The sequence below is a fragment of the Ipomoea triloba genome, chromosome 11, assembly GCF_003576645.1.
Source record: "Ipomoea triloba cultivar NCNSP0323 chromosome 11, ASM357664v1".
Taxonomy (NCBI): Eukaryota; Viridiplantae; Streptophyta; class Magnoliopsida; order Solanales; family Convolvulaceae; genus Ipomoea; species Ipomoea triloba.
Genome location: NC_044926.1, coordinates 25538322 through 25556423, shown reverse-complemented (window position 1 = coordinate 25556423; position 18102 = coordinate 25538322). Strand labels below are relative to the sequence as shown.

The 18102-nt window shown below is 42.1% G+C and overlaps 1 protein-coding gene across 4 annotated transcripts; it reads right to left on the bottom strand.

Moving 5' to 3' along the window:
- Positions 1 to 7676: 7676 nt before the first annotated feature.
- On the bottom strand, positions 7677 to 17925 carry LOC115996534 (WD repeat-containing protein 75). 4 transcript variants are annotated; one of them, XM_031235796.1, is made up of 18 exons: positions 17585 to 17925; positions 15940 to 16194; positions 14641 to 14834; positions 14381 to 14566; positions 14006 to 14179; positions 13364 to 13772; positions 13078 to 13196; positions 12929 to 13006; positions 12562 to 12702; positions 12072 to 12116; positions 11791 to 11957; positions 11559 to 11637; positions 11369 to 11451; positions 10874 to 11003; positions 9270 to 9402; positions 9000 to 9166; positions 8401 to 8593; positions 7677 to 8196 (listed from the first exon to the last, which is right to left on the bottom strand). In XM_031235796.1, the coding sequence occupies exons 3-18, from the start codon at positions 14758 to 14760 to the stop codon at positions 7994 to 7996; spliced, it is 2427 nt and encodes an 808-aa protein (XP_031091656.1). In that variant the 5' UTR covers positions 14761 to 14834; positions 15940 to 16194; positions 17585 to 17925; the 3' UTR covers positions 7677 to 7993. The 4 variants fall into 4 exon arrangements, with proteins under 4 accessions (XP_031091656.1, XP_031091658.1, XP_031091657.1 ...); XM_031235798.1 differs by having other exon boundaries at positions 15985 to 16194; XM_031235797.1 differs by lacking the exon at positions 15940 to 16194.
- Positions 17926 to 18102: the final 177 nt, after the last annotated feature.

Sequence of the window (18102 nt, the reverse complement as noted above, 5' to 3'; positions counted from 1 at the left end):
TATATATATATATATATATATATATATATATATATATATATATATATATATATATATATATAATAAAATAAAATTTTCATGTGTTATTAGATATACGATTCTTAACTAAGCTACTACAGAGTTTACGAAAAAACTTTTACATACTAAAAATCTCAAGTTACTTCATTGATGGATCTCTCATAAAAGCAACTTGAAAATTTTTTACATACTAAAAATCTCATGTTACCTCCTTACCCTTGTTGTTTAGTAAGGGAAATCAAAAAACTTTTAGGATAGTGTATTTCACACGTCTAAAGACGGTAAATAAAGAGTGTTACCTTATTTGTACTGAATCTCAGGTTTCTTATACGAGATCCAAGTTCCAAACAAAGGTTATTGAAATACTTTTAGAGTTGAAGAACCTTGAAATAAGAGGTTGAGAAGTGGAAAATAATGTTACGAAATTAGTTTCAATATAAGTAGAAGAATAAGATGTGAATTTCATACTTTACCCCTCAAATAATAAAAGTTCTTGAGTTTTCCGTCAAGTTACGACGAAAATCTAACATTGAGAACCAAACTCGCCATTTTGCTCATAACTGAGGGGTAAAAGATGGACGATCATAACTAAGGAATTGAATCATCAATATGGGTATAACTCAAGAACCAAATATATCACTTTTCATTTTTAAACAATTAAAATTGGACCTGCCCAATAATAATGTTGAATGTGTAACAACCCAAGAGAGAACCATTAATGGTGTAGAAGGTGGAAGAGAGGGAGAAAGGTTGAGAGAGGAAAATTAGAAGGAAGCTGAAATTCAAAAATAAGAAGGGATTGGGAAACGGCATTGTTTGAAGCCTCAGTTAAAATCCGTTGGCGGAGAGAAGTCCAACGACGTCATTCTAAAGGCAGCGGTTGAAAAGCAATTGATACCGGCATTAGACTTCGTCGTTTTGTGCATTTTTCCTTTTCAACAACTGTAATTTTTCTGTTATACGTCCTACAAATTAGGAGCTCAATTGAGATTGTAACATGTTTTTATACCTTGTGGATTGCTTGGGTAGGATTATGCTTTATAATACACTTAATTTTCTATCTCTTCTTTACTCTCTTTCCTCTCAAACCCTAGAATTTCCTTCAGTTTTTCCCAATTCCCTGTTTCTACATTCAAGTTCGTTGCAGCTGGTATCAGAGCCCACCATGGATAAAAGCGTGAGGAAGTTGGAAACTACCATGATCGAGCCTGGCAGCCAGTCTCAGACTACTCAGAAGGCGGTTGCTACCTTGACGACGCAAGTTACAGATATCTCTACCCAATTCGGTAGCCTGCGTGATGAGTTAATGCAGTTACTAAGGTTGAATCGCCGAGTGCCCCCGATCCTTAGTAACTCTCCAGGTCATTCATCAGCTCAAGGCTAATTTCCTGGGTAAACTAGTACTGGTCCTGGACGATCTGAAGGAAGGCCTGACAAGGCCCCTATGCCGGATCCTGTGGTTGTAGATGAGGAGGAGGTGGAGACTCCTAGGGGTCTGGATCGGCCAGAAAGGGTGAATGCAGATTGGGCACCTAGGAGGGGTGGTCTGGATGCAGTCAGACAGAATGTTGGTTACAATCATGAATTTACCCCAAGGTACAAAGCTGAATTTCCAGTATTCGATTATACACATCCTAGACAACGGATCATTAGGTGCGAAAAGTTTTTTGTATTATCTCATGTTCCTAGGCATGAGATTATGAATCTCCTATATGTTAACCTCACTGGGAACGTTGGCTTATGGTATGAAGGGTATGTACGAGGGTTGAGGGAGGAGTTTCAATGGGCTAGATTTGCGGAGGCCCTGTGTAAGAGGTTTGGAGAAAGTGGAGTGTCTTTAATAGAGGATTTTACTGCTTTCAAACAATGGGGTGTGGTAGATGAATTCACTTATGGGTTTGAAGGGTTCAAAAGTATGTTATTGCAAGCTCATCCTTACTTACCTGAATAGTATTTTATGGAAAATTATGTTGCTATACTTAAGAAAAATTTGAGATGTTTTGTTAGAACTGCTAGACCAAGAAATCTAGAAGATGCCATATGGTTTGCAAGGTAGATTGAGAAAGTCTTGAAGGTTAATAAGGGACCTAGAGCTCCATCTTGGAATTCCAAACCAAAACAGCCCACTAAAACCTTCAGGTCCAACTCCCATAACCCCAATTTCCCAAACCCTACAACCAGCCTTAACCCAAAACCCACCTCATCCACACAAACAACTGCATCAAAAATCCCAGATATAACCCAATTTAAGAATCAGTTGAGGGAGCAAAGGATGTGTTTCAAATGCTTCAGCCCTTGGCAACCTGGCATAAGTGTAGTGGCCCAACTTTTAACATCATTAAGGAAAATACTAAGCCTGATTTACCTGAGTCATTGGAACAGGAAGCAGAGGGTATAGACACTAATGAAGAAGAGATATCTCTTTGTGTTGTAGTAGGGGTGAAGGTTTAAACACCATTAAGTTGTTGGGATCTGTCCAAAGGCAGCCTGTAGTAATTCTAGTTGACAGTGGGAGTACTCATAGCTTCCTAGACCCTAAATTGTTGACTCAGTTAAGGAAGGAGCCTGAAAAAACTACGCCATTGATGGTGACAGTAGCTAATGGAGAGAATGTGCTCAGTGATTCCATTTGTAAAGATTTCAGTGGCACATTCAACAAGAACACTTCACAAAAACTTTTAGGTTGCTAAGGTTGGGAGGGTGTGACATGGTACTTGGGATGGATTGGGTGGATCTGTTTGCTCCCATCCAACTACACACAAGACCCTTGGAATTTCATTTAATAAAGAAGGCAGAAAGGTGTTGCTGAAAGGCCTCACTAAACAGGTTTTGCTGAAAGCAGCTACTGAGAAAGAAGTTAAAAGGTGGAATAAAGGTGGGGTGCAAGGATTTCTGGTCCAATGCCATGCTATGATTCCCACTGAGCAGGGAAGGGAACCCCACTTCAACCTTACCTCCGCACAGAACTTACCCCCAGAATTATCCCACCTGCTACAGGAATTCCAAGACCTGTTTCAGGAACCCACTACCCTACCTCCTCAAAGAACACTAGATCACATCATTCCCCTAATCCTTAGAGCTAAGCTTGTTAATGTTGGACCATATAGGTACTCTTTTGATCAGAAGAACACCATTGAGAGAATGGTGGCTGAAATGTTAACAGCAGGAGTCATTACCCCTAGCTCCTCCTGTTTTTTTTCTCCAGTGTTACTTGTACCCAAGAAAGACAATTTTTGGAGATTTTGCATTGATTACAGAGCACTCAATAATATCACTATCAAAAACATGTTCCATATACCTTTGGTCGAGGACCTCTTCTCAGAACTTGCTGGGGTTGCTTGCTTTTCTAAACTAGACCTAAGATCTGGTTACCATCAAGTCAGGATGAAAGAGGGGGAGAAATTCAAGACTGCCTTCAGAACTCATCAAGGTCTGTATGAGTTCAAAGTAATGCCTTTTGGGCTTACTAATGCCCCAGCCACCTTTCAGGCACTCATGAACCAAGTTTTCATACACTTACTAAGGAAATCTGTTTTGGTTTTCTTTGATGACATCCTGGTCTATAGCCCTAGCTAGGAGGAGGAGCATTGGAGACACTTGAGGGAAGTTCTGTCAGTCATGAGGCAACATCAGTTATTAGCAAACCTGAGTAAATGCTCTTTTGCCCAAGAAAAAGTGGACTACTTGGGGCACATCATCTCCAAGGAAGGGCTGCAAACTGATCCCACCAAACTGAAGGTTGTGGCTGCTTGGCTTAGGCCTAATTCTGTTAAGGCATTACAGTTCCTCCTTGAACAAAAGATAACTACAGCACTCTAGCAAAAAGGGCTGACCAAATTACTGGGGTTGGACTATTCAATCCAGTACAAGAAGGGTTCTAAAAACAGTGCAGCATATGTTTTATCTAGAAGGGAGCACAATATGAATTCAGAAAGGGGTGCAGCTGCCAATGCCATTATAATGGTACAACCCCAGTGGATGGATGAAATATCTAAGAGCTATTTGGGAGATGGCTGGGCAACTGATCACCTGACTGCAGCATTGATCAGTCATACTGTGGATCCCAACATTTTAGTGGTTGGGAGCCTCTTAAGGTACAAAAATAGATTATATGTGGGGTCAGCAGGAGATCTTAGGAGAGAGTTGATGTTACAATTGCATGAATCAACCATTGGGGTCACTCTAGACAGGTAGGCACTTATCAGAGATTGAAAGCCCTATTCTACTAGAAAGGCATGAAGAGAGATGTGGTGAAGCTGGTGCAGGCCTGTGATATCTGTCAGAGATGTAAACATGAAAATGTGGCAAGCCCAGGTCTTTTACAGCCACTAAGTATACCGAAGGAGGCTTGGCAATGTATATCCATGGATTTTATTGAGAGCCTACCAAAATCTAAGAACAAGGATGTCATTCTGGTGGTGGTGGATAGGCTGACTAAGAATGCTCACTTTATTGCCTTGACACATCCTTACACTACTGAAACTATTGCTGAATTATTCATGGAGGGTGTGTATAGGCTGCATGGGTTGCCAAGGAGCATTGTATCAGACAGGGACAAAGTTTTTACTAGCAGATTCTGGCAAGCATTGTTCAAGAATATGCAGGTTAAATTGAACCTTTCTATTGTCTATCATCCTCAGACTGATGGTCAAACTGAAAGGGTGAACAAGTGTGTGGACTGTTACCTAAGGTTCATGATATTCCAGAAGCCAAAAAGCTGGTGAAGGTGGCTACATTTGGTAGAATGGTGGTACCAACTATCATTCTGCCCTTAAATGCACTCAATTCCCGGCATTGTATGGGTACTCCCTTCTCTTGCTGGTCTCTAATTCTATTGCTAAGGATGAAAGTTTTAATTGGTTAACAAAGAGGGATTGAAGGAAGTATTTTGCGGTGAGGTGGATGTAGGTGGTATGGAATTGGTAAAACGAAGAGTCAAGACTCCCCGAGTGTCGTGTCTCTCAAGGATGACAAATTGGAACGAATTAGTGTTGGCATTTAGGAGGTTGAAATGAAAGAGTTACGGGAATAGCTAAGGCTAAGGGTCATTTTGTACGAAAGTTTGAAGGTTGAAATTGGTTGTGTTTAAGGAAAAGAAAAGGTGGAGATTGGGGCTCGTGGCTGACCTATGTGGTCTACTACCTAGTGGTTTTGTAAGCACATGACTTGGATTTGACTAGGGAGTTCATGGCACTTCACCAAGTGGCGTCACACTTGGACTCCCACATCCTCATTCGGTTGGGGCATTTTATCAAACACCTTGTCTACCACTCCTCTTGGACCTCTTCCTTTCGGACTAAGGGCGGAGATGTGGGTGAGTTGGACTCGTGAGTGGCCGTTATCGCGCACACACTCACTTTCACTAAGTTTGCTACCTAATGTGGCCACACTTAGGCACAAAGCATAATGAACTTCAACCACACAAGTTTTATCATCCAACAATCACAAAGCTCACATATTTCAAGCAAAGTCATATCAAATCAACCACATAGTTTAGCTTCGGGGCCACCAATCCCTTTTCTACTCTAAGCTATCATTAAAATAAAGAAGCAAGAAGAAGAAATGAAAGTTTCAAAGAAAGCAAGCATTAAATCAAAACATTGAGGAGAAGAGTATCATCCATGATGAATGGCTCATTTACCTCTTGTTCTTGAAACTTCAATCCTCCTATCTTGATCTTGAATATACTCTAATAGAAAGAACGTTTTCCCCCAAGAGGGGAGAAAACCCTAAGAAACTTCAGATCTAAAACTATTCTATGGTTGCTCTCCTCCTCCTCTTCTATCCGAAAAAGGGGTTTAAATAGGCATCCAAAAACCGAAATTCCCGAAATGGCCCCTGTGACCAGACCACGCCTAGCGCCACGCGTGGTGGAGGGCGTGGAGAGCTACTGGAAATGATCCACGCCCCTCCACACGTGTGTTGGGCTGCGTGGGAGGTTCCTGCTTCACGGCTTCGTTTTCCTTTTGCTCTGTTTTGGCCTCGAATCCCTTTTCGATCTGTGAAAATACTTCAAAACTTTTCCTAAATTAATGTTAGAAGATTTTGAACACATCCGAGCTTAAAATGCATGAGATTGTTATAAACGGGTGGCAAAACTTTATATTTTATCCTATTTTAAACCCTTAATATGTACTATTCTTGGTGCTTATCAGGGATGCTGTCTTAGCAGCTCTAAAAGAAAGCCTCAGCCAAGCACAAAACAGGATGAAGGTTCAAGCAGATAAGGGTAGAAGTGAGAGGTCATTTAACATTGGGGATTGGGTTTATCTCAAAATCCAGCCCTACAAACAGACATCCCTGGCCATCAGAAGCAACATAAAGCTGACATCTAAATACTATGGTCCTTACAACGTGGTGGAAAGGATTGGAGAGGTAGCTTACAGACTGCTATTACCCACTGAATCCCTCTTACATCTAGTTTTTCATGTCTCCCAGCTCAAAAGAAGGATTGGAGAAGGGGTGGTGGCTCAGATTAACCCCCCAATCCTAGGGCACGAAGGCCAAGTCCAAACTGAACTAGTGACAGTGCTGAATAAGAGGTTGGTCAAAAGAAATAATAAGGCAGTAACTCAAATCTTGGTGCAGTGGGCAAATCTGCCTAGTGAAGAGGCTATGTGGGAAGAGTACTATCACATACGAAGCCAATTCCCATCTTTTGATCCTTGGGGACAAGGATCACCTAGTTGGGTGGGTGATGTAACAACCCAAGAGAGAACCATTAATGGTGTAGAAGGTGGAAGGGGGGGAGAAAGGCTGAGAGAGGGAAATTAGAAGGAAGCTGAAATTCAGAAATAAGAAGGGATTGGGAAACGGCATCGTTTGAAGCCTCAGTTAAAATTCGTTGGCGTAGAAAAGTCCAACGACGTCGTTTTAAAGGCAGCGGTTGAAAGGCAGTTGATACCGGCATCAAACGTCATCATTTTGTGCGTTTTTCCTTTTCAACAGCTGTAATTTTTTGTTATACTTCCTGCAAATTAGGAGCTCAATTGAGCTCGTTGTAGCATGTTTTTATACCCTGTGAATTGCTTGGGTAGGATTATGCCTGATAATACACTCAATTTTCTATTTCTTCTTTACTCTCTTTCGTCTCAAACCCTAGAATTTCCTTCTGTTTTCCCCAATTCCCTGTTTCTACATTTTAAATAATTGAAAATTTTATTTAACCCTCATTGCAAATTCATGTCATAATTAATCGTTAAAATGATGGTTCTTTGCACTCATGTTTGCTTCATTTTCAAACCCTACATGTTCAATGATGGTTCTTTGCACTCATGTTTGCTTCATTTTCAAACCCTACATGTTCATGTTTCTTTTTTCGCTCATACAATTGTCATTGACATTTATAATAAATCAATTGGTTATGAACAAGTATTGTGTAAAATCGTATTATATGAGACATAATACTTCTAAATTAAAATATACTCCGTAATACTTTTTATAAGTTCATTAAAAAAAGTACATGCAACAGACTCACAACAGGACCTATTCATCGGTCATTGGGCATAACATTGTGCAGAATGTATATCTACTAGTATTTATGCATGCGTGTTCAAATTCATTAACTTATACGGAGTACTATATTACTAAGGATTTTAATTCAGTAGTAGAGTAACAAAAAAACAGCCAAGCAAGGTAATTGAAATCAAATCTAATAATAGTGCGAAACTTAAAAATCACTTAGTAGATTGACAAAATTTCCCATTTTGTAAAGGTGAAACAATTTTGCTGGTTCTTCGGGATTACAAAATTTGCTTCCATAAAGTCGGAACATTAAATCAAATACAATGCTAGGTTTTGCCAGACGTATGCTCACATCTTCAAGGGCAAAGAGAGGGGTGCAGGGGTTCAGCAGCAAAACTGCTTCACATACCTCAAATACATGTTGCTGCTCCTCCTTTGCACCAGTGTTGTGAGAAAGTAATTGCAGAAGAGATTGGCATTGCAACTCATGACAAAATAACAGGCAAGAGATTCACTCCACAGGTGTCATCCTCTTCTCCAGAAATGTTTCAAGAAATTTTGAACACAATTCAGAAAGAGGAAGAGCATAAGACGGGCCGCTACATAGGGTTTCCCATGGCCTTCCTGACGGTACAGATGTGGCGGCTGAAGTTTGATTTGGGTTTTGGTGAAACTCTGGTAGTTCCCCATACATAGATGCATACCCAGACCTCCCTGCACAAAGGAAGATTTTTAAGTTCCCATTGAAAATAGTAGCATATTTGTATAATTTAAAAAATAAGTAAAAAGGTGAAGTTCCCATCGATCTCCATACAGATCACTTTTCGATTAGCATGGTATAATTTAACAAAGTATAGGGAGAAGAAATAAAGATTGAAATTGTATAAGGCAAATGGGAGAGTGTGGTATATGCATTACCTATCTCATCAGATTGAAGAAATTTATGTCTCTGTATAATTGTCTGATCATGAAGTTGCTGACTATATGGGTCAAAGAGAACATACTCATGATCACTATTTATATAGCATAGCATCTGCAATCGTTTTCCATCTGTAAGATCCTCTTCTGATTTATCACTTCGAAGAATGAAACCAATCCCTCCACCTTGAGCCTGTGGTAATTGTATGAACAAAAGATATGATGATTGGGTTCAGCTTTTGCTTGTATACTCAAGCTGAACTATAACAGTGCTGTTGCTTCTATATAATTATCTCACAAATAAAATCAGCAATTTTTTCAACACCATCAAGGCGGATAAAACCCATTAGACAAAAGAGAAGAAAATGGGGAAAATTCCCACGAAACCTATGATGCAAAACAAACTTGAGGCGAAAGGTAGATGAAACCCACCCCCCAAAAAAAATGAAACTAGAGGAGCAAAAGAGTTGTGCTTCAATGACAACTTCAGTAAACACCTATCTACTTTCTAGTAATGTACGCCTCCAGAATAACTGGAGACCCAACTAGATGGAGGAAATCAGTCACAAAGATCAGAAAAACAGAAAGGAAATCCGTACCTTCTTCACAAGCCAGGTAGCCAAAGGAACAGGAGTTTCTACATTATACAATAAAATTACCCCATCCACACTATTCAATGAAGCTTCATTAGATGCCTTGGACCTAGCTGAATCAGGAAGAAGTGCAAGGATAGCAAAAGATGAACCATCCATAGCACATGATACAGCTGCATACATGATTACAATAGTTATTCAGATAACCATATATATTTTTCATAATGGTATGTAATTACAGTACATATGGAGAAATGCAAGAAAAAGAAATAGAACCTTTCGCATGAATCTTGCAAGACCAAGATATAGACAGCTTTGACATACTCCAAACAGACACTTGCGGATTAGAGCCTTGAGATGAGGATACTAGATATTCTGACTTCCCAATAAATGAAAGGCATGAAATTGGCTACATAAAGTGGAAAACTCAAATAAGATCATTTGATGCTGATAGATAAGAGTAGGGAATGTCAACAAAAACATTTGGAGCAAGTGGACAGCATTTGTGTGTGACTACCCCATTTACCCTTCTCCAAGAGACAGTTAGTAGAAGATTACTGCATACATGTTATGTCTGCTTGTATTACTGAGTATTTATTTAAGGTGTCAAGCTCAGCAATATTGTTATAAATTCTATGCACATCGGAGCATGTGGACAGCATTTATGTGTCACTACCCCCCCCCCCCCCCCCCCCCCCCCCCCCCCCCCCCCCCCCCCCCCCCCCCCCCCCCCCCCCCCCCCCCCCCCCCCCCCCCCCCCCCCCCCCCCCCCCCCCCCCCCCCCCCCCCCCCCCCCCCCCCCCCCCCCCCCCCCCCCCCCCCCCCCCCCCCCCCCCCCCCCCCCCCCCCCCCCCCCCCCCCCCCCCCCCCCCCCCCCCCCCCCCCCCCCCCCCCCCCCCCCCCCCCCCCCCCCCCCCCCCCCCCCCCCCCCCCCCCCCCCCCCCCCCCCCCCCCCCCCCCCCCCCCCCCCCCCCCCCCCCCCCCCCCCCCCCCCCCCCCCCCCCCCCCCCCCCCCCCCCCCCCCCCCCCCCCCCCCCCCCCCCCCCCCCCCCCCCCCCCCCCCCCCCCCCCCCCCCCCCCCCCCCCCCCCCCCCCCCCCCCCCCCCCCCCCCCCCCCCCCCCCCCCCCCCCCCCCCCCCCCCCCCCCCCCCCCCCCCCCCCCCCCCCCCCCCCCCCCCCCCCCCCCCCCCCCCCCCCCCCCCCCCCCCCCCCCCCCCCCCCCCCCCCCCCCCCCCCCCCCCCCCCCCCCCCCCCCCCCCCCCCCCCCCCCCCCCCCCCCCCCCCCCCCCCCCCCCCCCCCCCCCCCCCCCCCCCCCCCCCCCCCCCCCCCCCCCCCCCCCCCCCCCCCCCCCCCCCCCCCCCCCCCCCCCCCCCCCCCCCCCCCCCCCCCCCCCCCCCCCCCCCCCCCCCCCCCCCCCCCCCCCCCCCCCCCCCCCCCCCCCCCCCCCCCCCCCCCCCCCCCCCCCCCCCCCCCCCCCCCCCCCCCCCCCCCCCCCCCCCCCCCCCCCCCCCCCCCCCCCCCCCCCCCCCCCCCCCCCCCCCCCCCCCCCCCCCCCCCCCCCCCCCCCCCCCCCCCCCCCCCCCCCCNCCCAAGCGGGGAGAATCAACACGATTTCGCGCTGCCAACCCCCCCCCCCCCGCCCCATCTACATACTCCAAGAGACAGTTATCTAGAAGAGTGATCACTGTTTGTATTACAGAGGAATGTAGTTGTTTTTCTATCAGCCTCTTGACCATCTAATGAAGTCCTAAGAGAGCTATAACAAACATCAGGTGGGATCTTAATTGGTGAAAAAACTGCAATAGCTTTTCACAACACTCTGTCTGCATACAAATAGTATCAGCATTCCAATTATACTTTGCATGCTAAGATAATTTACCTCAAAACTCTCTCCAATTGTAGCAACCAGCACATTCCTGTCTGGATCCCACAAAGTAATAACTCTTTCTGCAGCAACAGCCAGAACAGAACCATCAGCAGAAAATGCAGCAGCTGTCATCGGCTTCTTTCTGCAGAAGTAAACTCTTAGTAAAAAAATGATATGAAAATAAGTACTCACCAAATTCAAAAAATTAATCATTTGTGTATCAGCAGCTGCAAACCCCAAATGATGAAAATGCTAATCACATCCATCTTTACAATCATGCAAAAATTCACTTAATAAATAGCTGAGTTGTGGAGTACAAGAAACAATACTAATTGGGATTCAATCAACTAGTATATGTATTTCTCTGATTAGTGTTTATTAGTTTTCAGCCTACCATGCAATATTTTAACTTAGTGGGATTCCTATTTCAAGTCATCAAATATGTCTACCAAGAAAATGTTATACTGTTTCTGGAAAAGAATAAGTGAATAGTAGAAACAGTTATACTTGTATGAACCAACAGCATGGCATGTCCATCCAGCATTATTCATCTGATCCCCATGTTGAACATCACTATTGCAAGCCCAGATCTGCCAAAGAGAGAAATGAGATATAGGAATCACTAATTAACCCCAATTTGATGGGCACAGTTACTTCTGAATTCAGTACCACATGAGGAGCAGAAGGATACACTTACTTTGAATTCAGCACCATATGAAGAGCTGACAGCCATGTTACGCGTAGGATGAAAAGTGATTGCAGAGACTCCACCATCCCTATAGAGTGAAAATCATTTAGTCGAAGAAGGAATTGGAGCTTTATAAATAACCAAATAAGAGTCTCACTTTGTCCTCTTTTACATTTATTAATACTTGTAACTTAAGAGAAGGATACTAGACAAATGTATATTATCAAAAATGAAGTAAAACCTGTGTGGTTCATATATAACAGTAGATAAGCTGAAGTCTTTATTTTGAGAGCCACTTGTCCAGAACTTTAGACATACAAGGCCTCCAATTCCTTCTTCAGGAAGCCTAGTCTCTACAGTACTCATGGTACAACCATCTGGAGAGAGAGCCACCATATTCACTATGACCTGTGAAAGTATGCACATCCTATATGAACATATATATACACACAAAAGCCAAGACTTTCTGTGCATAACACATCATCTGCGATGAAAGAAATGTAAACAGAGGATTTAATGTACCGTGACTTCATCAACCGGCTGATGATTTCTTTCACAGACTTGAACCTACAAAATGCAAATCATGAGAACCACAACTATTAAGAGATACATATACGTTTATAACAAACACCAAATCAGCAGTAGCCATATGGAACCCATATCTTCCAACCTAGCCAGACTACCAATATGTTGTGTCACAATATGGAGCAAACAATTAATAAATACTTGTTTCTTTAGGTGAAAAACCACCAATGAAATATACCCACTGTTCAGTGGGATTTACATCCAATGAAAACAAGTAACCAGTAACCACCATGCAGAACTCCACCACAATTATTTCATTATTTGTGCTTTACTTATTTATTTATTAATTTATTTCCGTCGTTGTTTGGATGGTTATTTAAGTTCAATAAACTGTATAAAAATATTGAAAAACAATCAAATATCACACAGAACGGAATAGAAACAATGAACCAAATGATTAAACTGCTTCATTTTTTAAAATGCTTACCAATGAAATTTCTCGGTCATCCAACATGCTAAAGAGCTGGACGCAGTAATTTTCTGTGCATATGGCAACTAGCCCAGCAGTAGAATCAAATGCAGCATCACTACATGGCAAATTATATCTCTCTGGGACTGAATTGTGCGGCTGAAAATTAAGTGTAGCAAGACAAAAAGTAACCAACGGGTCGCACCTAATGTTAATTCTTTTAAACTTCATCATACTTCATTGCAATTCACATATAAACATGGTCAGAACAACATGGTTAATGCGCAAAGACTAATTAAGGAAAAATTCAGGTCCTTTGCCTTTCTTCTTAGTCAACATTTCTTTTACTTGTTGACAGAGATATAGTAGATTAGTAGCTACAAACCTTGATCCCTGATATGGACCTTAGCATTTTCATGGATGGCATTTCAAGCAGTTGAAGTCTGTTATCTGCACAAGAAACCTGGAGAAGCCACTTATTATGATCTAATTCAGTTATAACTATAAAAAACATGTGCAAAGAAATTTTCTTACTGAAGACAGTGAATGATCTGGCGAATTTGTAAAATATGAAAGCGGACTCCCAATTCGTGACTGAGTGTTTCTCTTTCCTGTATCTAGCTGCCAACGCACAAGAACTCCTTCTCTTCCACCTGATCAGTTAGAAACTTCATGCACTAAGCAGCAGAAAATCTACTAGATGCAGGAGCTACTGACTAAACTATACCCAAAACAATTAAAGGAAAAGACAAAACACTATAAAGAAATAAAATATCTCATCTCACATTTATAAAAAATGATTACAGTTTTGTGTTTCTACCTGAGTAGAGATAGGCACCATCAGAAGAAAAAAATAAGACCCTCACTTCTGCAGAATGCCAATGCCATGTGGTGCACAAATCAGCATCATCGTCGCCTCTCACTCCAGGCCTCTCCTCTGCATCCTTGATAACTTCTCTATTTTCCAACTTATCAGGAACAGAAAACGTTCTTTCTCCAAAATGCCTCCATATTAAGATCCTTCCTGTAACATCCCCCGCTGCTACAATTCTCTCAGTTGGATGGAAAGCTAGAATGTTTAATTTTTTCGTATGATGCAATCTGATTGTTCTATGGATTGCATGATCAGAATCTTTCGTTTGAACTTCCCATATACGAATTTTGTGATTTTCGCAGAACCCAATATACTTCCCGCTGGGGCTGAGGGTGATTAATTGCGGTTTTTTACTCTGAAACAACCAAAGGAGTTCATTTAGTGTAACCCCCAGTCTACAAAAATAAAGTATATAAGCTACAGTAATATGCTTGTGCAGAATAATGAAATATTGTTGACAATTGCCTCTGAAACTAAAAATCATGACTGAAAGAAAACACAGCATAAAGATGTGTATCATGTGGGTTACAAGTTTGAGACTGTTCAAACCAAGATTAGACAGCATAAGTATGATATTCCCTCGCACACCTTTGTTAATATCACTCCACCAGCCAGCCGGGACTTTGTTAAGTTACACTTCTGTATCTGCCAACTTAAAGTTTGTCCATCTTTTTGTTTGATGTCCTGAGAAGAAATATAAGCAAAAACATCCATAGATTTTTCACTGCTCTCTAGTGGTTGAGATACTAGTCCTGGAATCACCTGAGAATACCAATAAAAAGAATTTCCCCGTTACGGAAGACAGGGTAGAATCACAAGATAAATGAAAGAAAAGCCATTTTAATAACTAGAACTACAAACAATAAATAAATCCTTTTAACTTCATCTCTTAAGTGCTCAGCAAAATCCCTACAACTCAGCAATTTCAGTTGAGAAGAAAACATTAATGATAAATCACAATACCATGGAATGAATTGGGGTCTTAATATTAATAGTCTTCATCAATTCAGCTACTGAAAAGTCCCAATATCTAATTGTGCCATCAAGTGATGCCGTCCAACAATAGCACAGTATTTTACTTGCTGGTGTTGTTGCTGGCACTACAATAACTGATGTTACCAGTGCTGTATGACCTTCCAACTCACCTATCTACAGAACAACATGGATGAGGATAGTTTTTCTACAACTCATTGGAAATTTATTAAGGTAGAGGTTAGAGAAACCTGTAAACCGGTGAAGGTGCTGAATATAGACACAGTGCTAGCTGTGCAGACAAGGAGCTTCTTCCCATCATTTGAGAATGCTGGTAGTGAAGAAACCAGGCTTCTTCCACCTCTTATCATTTTTTTTTTTACTTTTTCCTCTCTGTTTATATAATATTCCTGTTGTAGACAGCTGAAATATGGTTATTCTGCACCTACAACACAAAGTTTCATTTAGTATTATTGTTTAACTAAATGTTTCATATACATTATATCATATATAAATAAATATAAGTAAATCAAATAATGCCAATGCAGAGAAAAAGTGATATTCTAGTTCTTTTACACTTAGTTCACACATGGCCCCATATGGGGGGCTAGTGGCATCATAACTTATTTTGCAGTAATTAGACATGGCAACAACAATGTAATTATTAGGAAAAACAAATATTAGGCACAAGAAGAAGCTGAAAATGGGGAGAATTAAATCAAGCAGGGAATGAAGGTGGTAGTGGTCCTGCGGGTCTCCACACCATGCCCACGCAGCTACGCATCAAATAACAGTGGCCACTACCTCAGCACAGCATGGCAGCCCCAACAAATTTATTATAGAAACAATTAAACAAGTGGAGGCTGAGTATTTAAACAATTAAACCCCAACCCAAGGCGCCAAGGCCACAAAATGTCAAAATACAGGAAAAAAACAAACAAACAAAACAAAACAAAACAAACAAACAAAAAAGAAAAGAAATTCTAAAACTACAAATCCAAAATACCAGGCAAGCGACAGGCTCCCGGCTCCAGTGGCTAGAGCTGTGAATACAGGCGGGGCCGTTTTTCACACGGGTTGGGAAAAGCCCAACCCAACCTGTGGTTTACAGGCTGGTGGGCTAAACAGAGCAGCGCGTATTTTTATTTTTTTTTTTAAAATTTATTTAACTGTTTTTAAAGGATTTATTTCATTGTTATATTTAATAAAAATGCTAAAATTCTTGATTCTTGATGTTAAAACTATAAACTCACTGCTCACTCAACAGTAAACAACAACCAAATTTATAATTAAAAAATTTACCAGTAGCTCCTAATTCCTAAACTCACTGCTCACAGTCTCACAGAAAAACAACAACCACCAAATTTCCAGTTAATCACAATTCACAACATTCAACAGTCAACAAGAACCAAATCATCATATTCATTTAATCACAACAATATTCACAAATCACAACCAAATCATATATTCATATCCATTAACAATAATCATAAAAATTAAAGAAAATTAAAGGAGAGTGGAGGAGCAGCAGTACACCAGTAGCCCAGTACCGTGAGAAAATTAAAGCAGCCTAGAGGGCTAGAGGAGGTAAGCACCGTAAGCTGGTCGCGGTCGCGGAGCAGGCTGGTTGGCGGTCGCGGAGCAGGCTGGTTGGCGGTCGCGTTCGCGGAGCAGGCTAGTCGCGTTGCGGAGCAACGTTGGTCGCAATCAAGGAGCAGGGCTGGTTGGCAGTCGCGGTCTCGCCGTCTCGCGGGGCTGGTCGGCCCCGTCGGTGAGATTCGCCGCTTTGGTAGAGCCGTCAAAACCTGGCAGAGACGCAGAGTGCGGGAGTGACGGTGAGAGTTTGACAAATTGAGTTTAGAAATTAGAGGGTTTTCCCTTTTGCTTATTATTCCATTAATACAGAATAGGCTCAGAGCTTCTTCTTAACAAGCTTGAGGACTTGTTTTTCTTTTCTTTCAAAAAAACAAGCTTGAGGACTTGAGGAGTTGAGGTAAGCGGGAGATACTGAAACTCATAGGAGAAGCAGACACCAAGCAACGTTTGTCAACTGCAAGACATTAGGGTTTAGGGTTTTGTCTCTTTTTTTTTTCTTTTTTCTTTTTTTTTTCCAAATAGGTATAAGGGTTATTAGTAGAGCTGTCAATACGGGCCGGCCCGTCACGGGCTGGTAAAACAGGCCGGGCCGGGCCGTTTTCACACGGGTTGGGATTTTCACAACCCAACCCGTGATTTACGGGCTGACGGGCTAAACGGGCCAGCCCGTCAACCCGTATATATATATTTTTTTATATTTTTTTTTAATTTATTTAAATGTTTTTAAATGATTTATTTAATTGTTATATTTAATTTACTAACACTTACAATTTAATTATAAAATTGTAAACTTATAATTTTGTATTTAAAACATTCATGAATCATAATACAACTTATACAAATAACAAGTATTCAACAATCAACATTCAAATTTTAACAAAACATTCAAATTTTAACAAAACATTCAAATTTCAAACCATAAGTCCATAATCTTAAGTTCTTACACTTACTTCTTAACAAAACATTCAAACTTCTGACAACAGTATATTCCTTCTGACAACCATTACACCTAGCCCTTTCTTTACCATCAACCATTCCAATTTTAGTAAATGACTTCCAAACATCAGAAGTAGTGGATTTAGCTCTTTTAGGCTTAGGTTCTTCAGAATTAGGTTGTTCAATTTCTTGGATAGAAGGAGATTTAGGTTCAGGTTGTCGAGAACTAGGCATTTCAGAATCGAAATCAAATTCAGCATTAATACCGGTAGCACTACCACTATAGTTCACACTAGGAGTAGGAGATGTCATTTTACTGGAATTGCTGCAAAAAGTTCAAATTTTAATTAAAATTTGCCTTCTAACTGATGACTGCATTGACTGCTAAATTTAAAATATGCTTAATGCTCCTTAATCACCATTTTAAACATTTAAAGACACCCAAACCAAAAGCCAAAACTAAAGTATATGACAACACTCTGTCTCTGTGTGTGTTCACTAGACAATACACAATAGGAAAGGCAATATTCACACATCATAAACAGTATTCACAAATCACAAACAAATCTGAAAATCTTATATTCATATAATCATATTCAATTATTCATTAAGAGTTAAGACATTAACAATAAATCAATAATAATAGAAATTTAAAAAAATTACCGGAGGTCCAGATTCCAGAAGCAGAACACAGTCGGCTGGTCAGTGGTCGTGGTCGCGGTCGCGGTCGCGGAGGCGAAGGCTCGGAGAGGGCTGGTCGCTGGTCGAAGTCGCGGAGGGGAGGGCTGGTCGCCGGTCGCTGGTCGCGGAGGGGAGGGCTGGTCGCCGGTCGCGGTCGCTGAGCGGTTGAGGGCTCGTCGCCGGTCGCTGGTCCCGGTCACTGAGCGGCTGAGGGCTGGTCGCCGTCGTCCGCGCAGCTGGTCGGAGTCGCCGTCGCTCGCTGTTCGCACTTCGCAACTTCGCAGCAGTCAGGGAAATAGGAATTAGGGATTATGCGTTATGCCTTCGCCCTTCGCCGATTTAGGAATTTGCTATTTATATTATACCTAATTATATATATATATATATATATATATATATATATATATATATATGCACGGGCCGGGTCGAATACAGACTAAATGGGCCGGGTCGAATACGAGACGGGTTGGAATTTCTCCAACCCAACCCATCCTAATACA

Bases quoted from the DNA above. Each gene is read 5' to 3' on its own strand.
- LOC115996534 (XM_031235796.1), bottom strand. From the start codon at position 14,760: ATGATAAGAGGTGGAAGAAGCCTGGTTTCTTCACTACCAGCATTCTCA. The intron at 13,773-14,005 runs GTGTGCGAGGGA...TGGTTGTTTCAG, and splicing joins GTGGAGTGATATTAACAAAG to AGTAAAAAACCGCAATTAAT. The intron at 11,452-11,558 runs GTAAGTGTATCC...TCTCTTTGGCAG, and splicing joins CATATGGTGCTGAATTCAAA to ATCTGGGCTTGCAATAGTGA.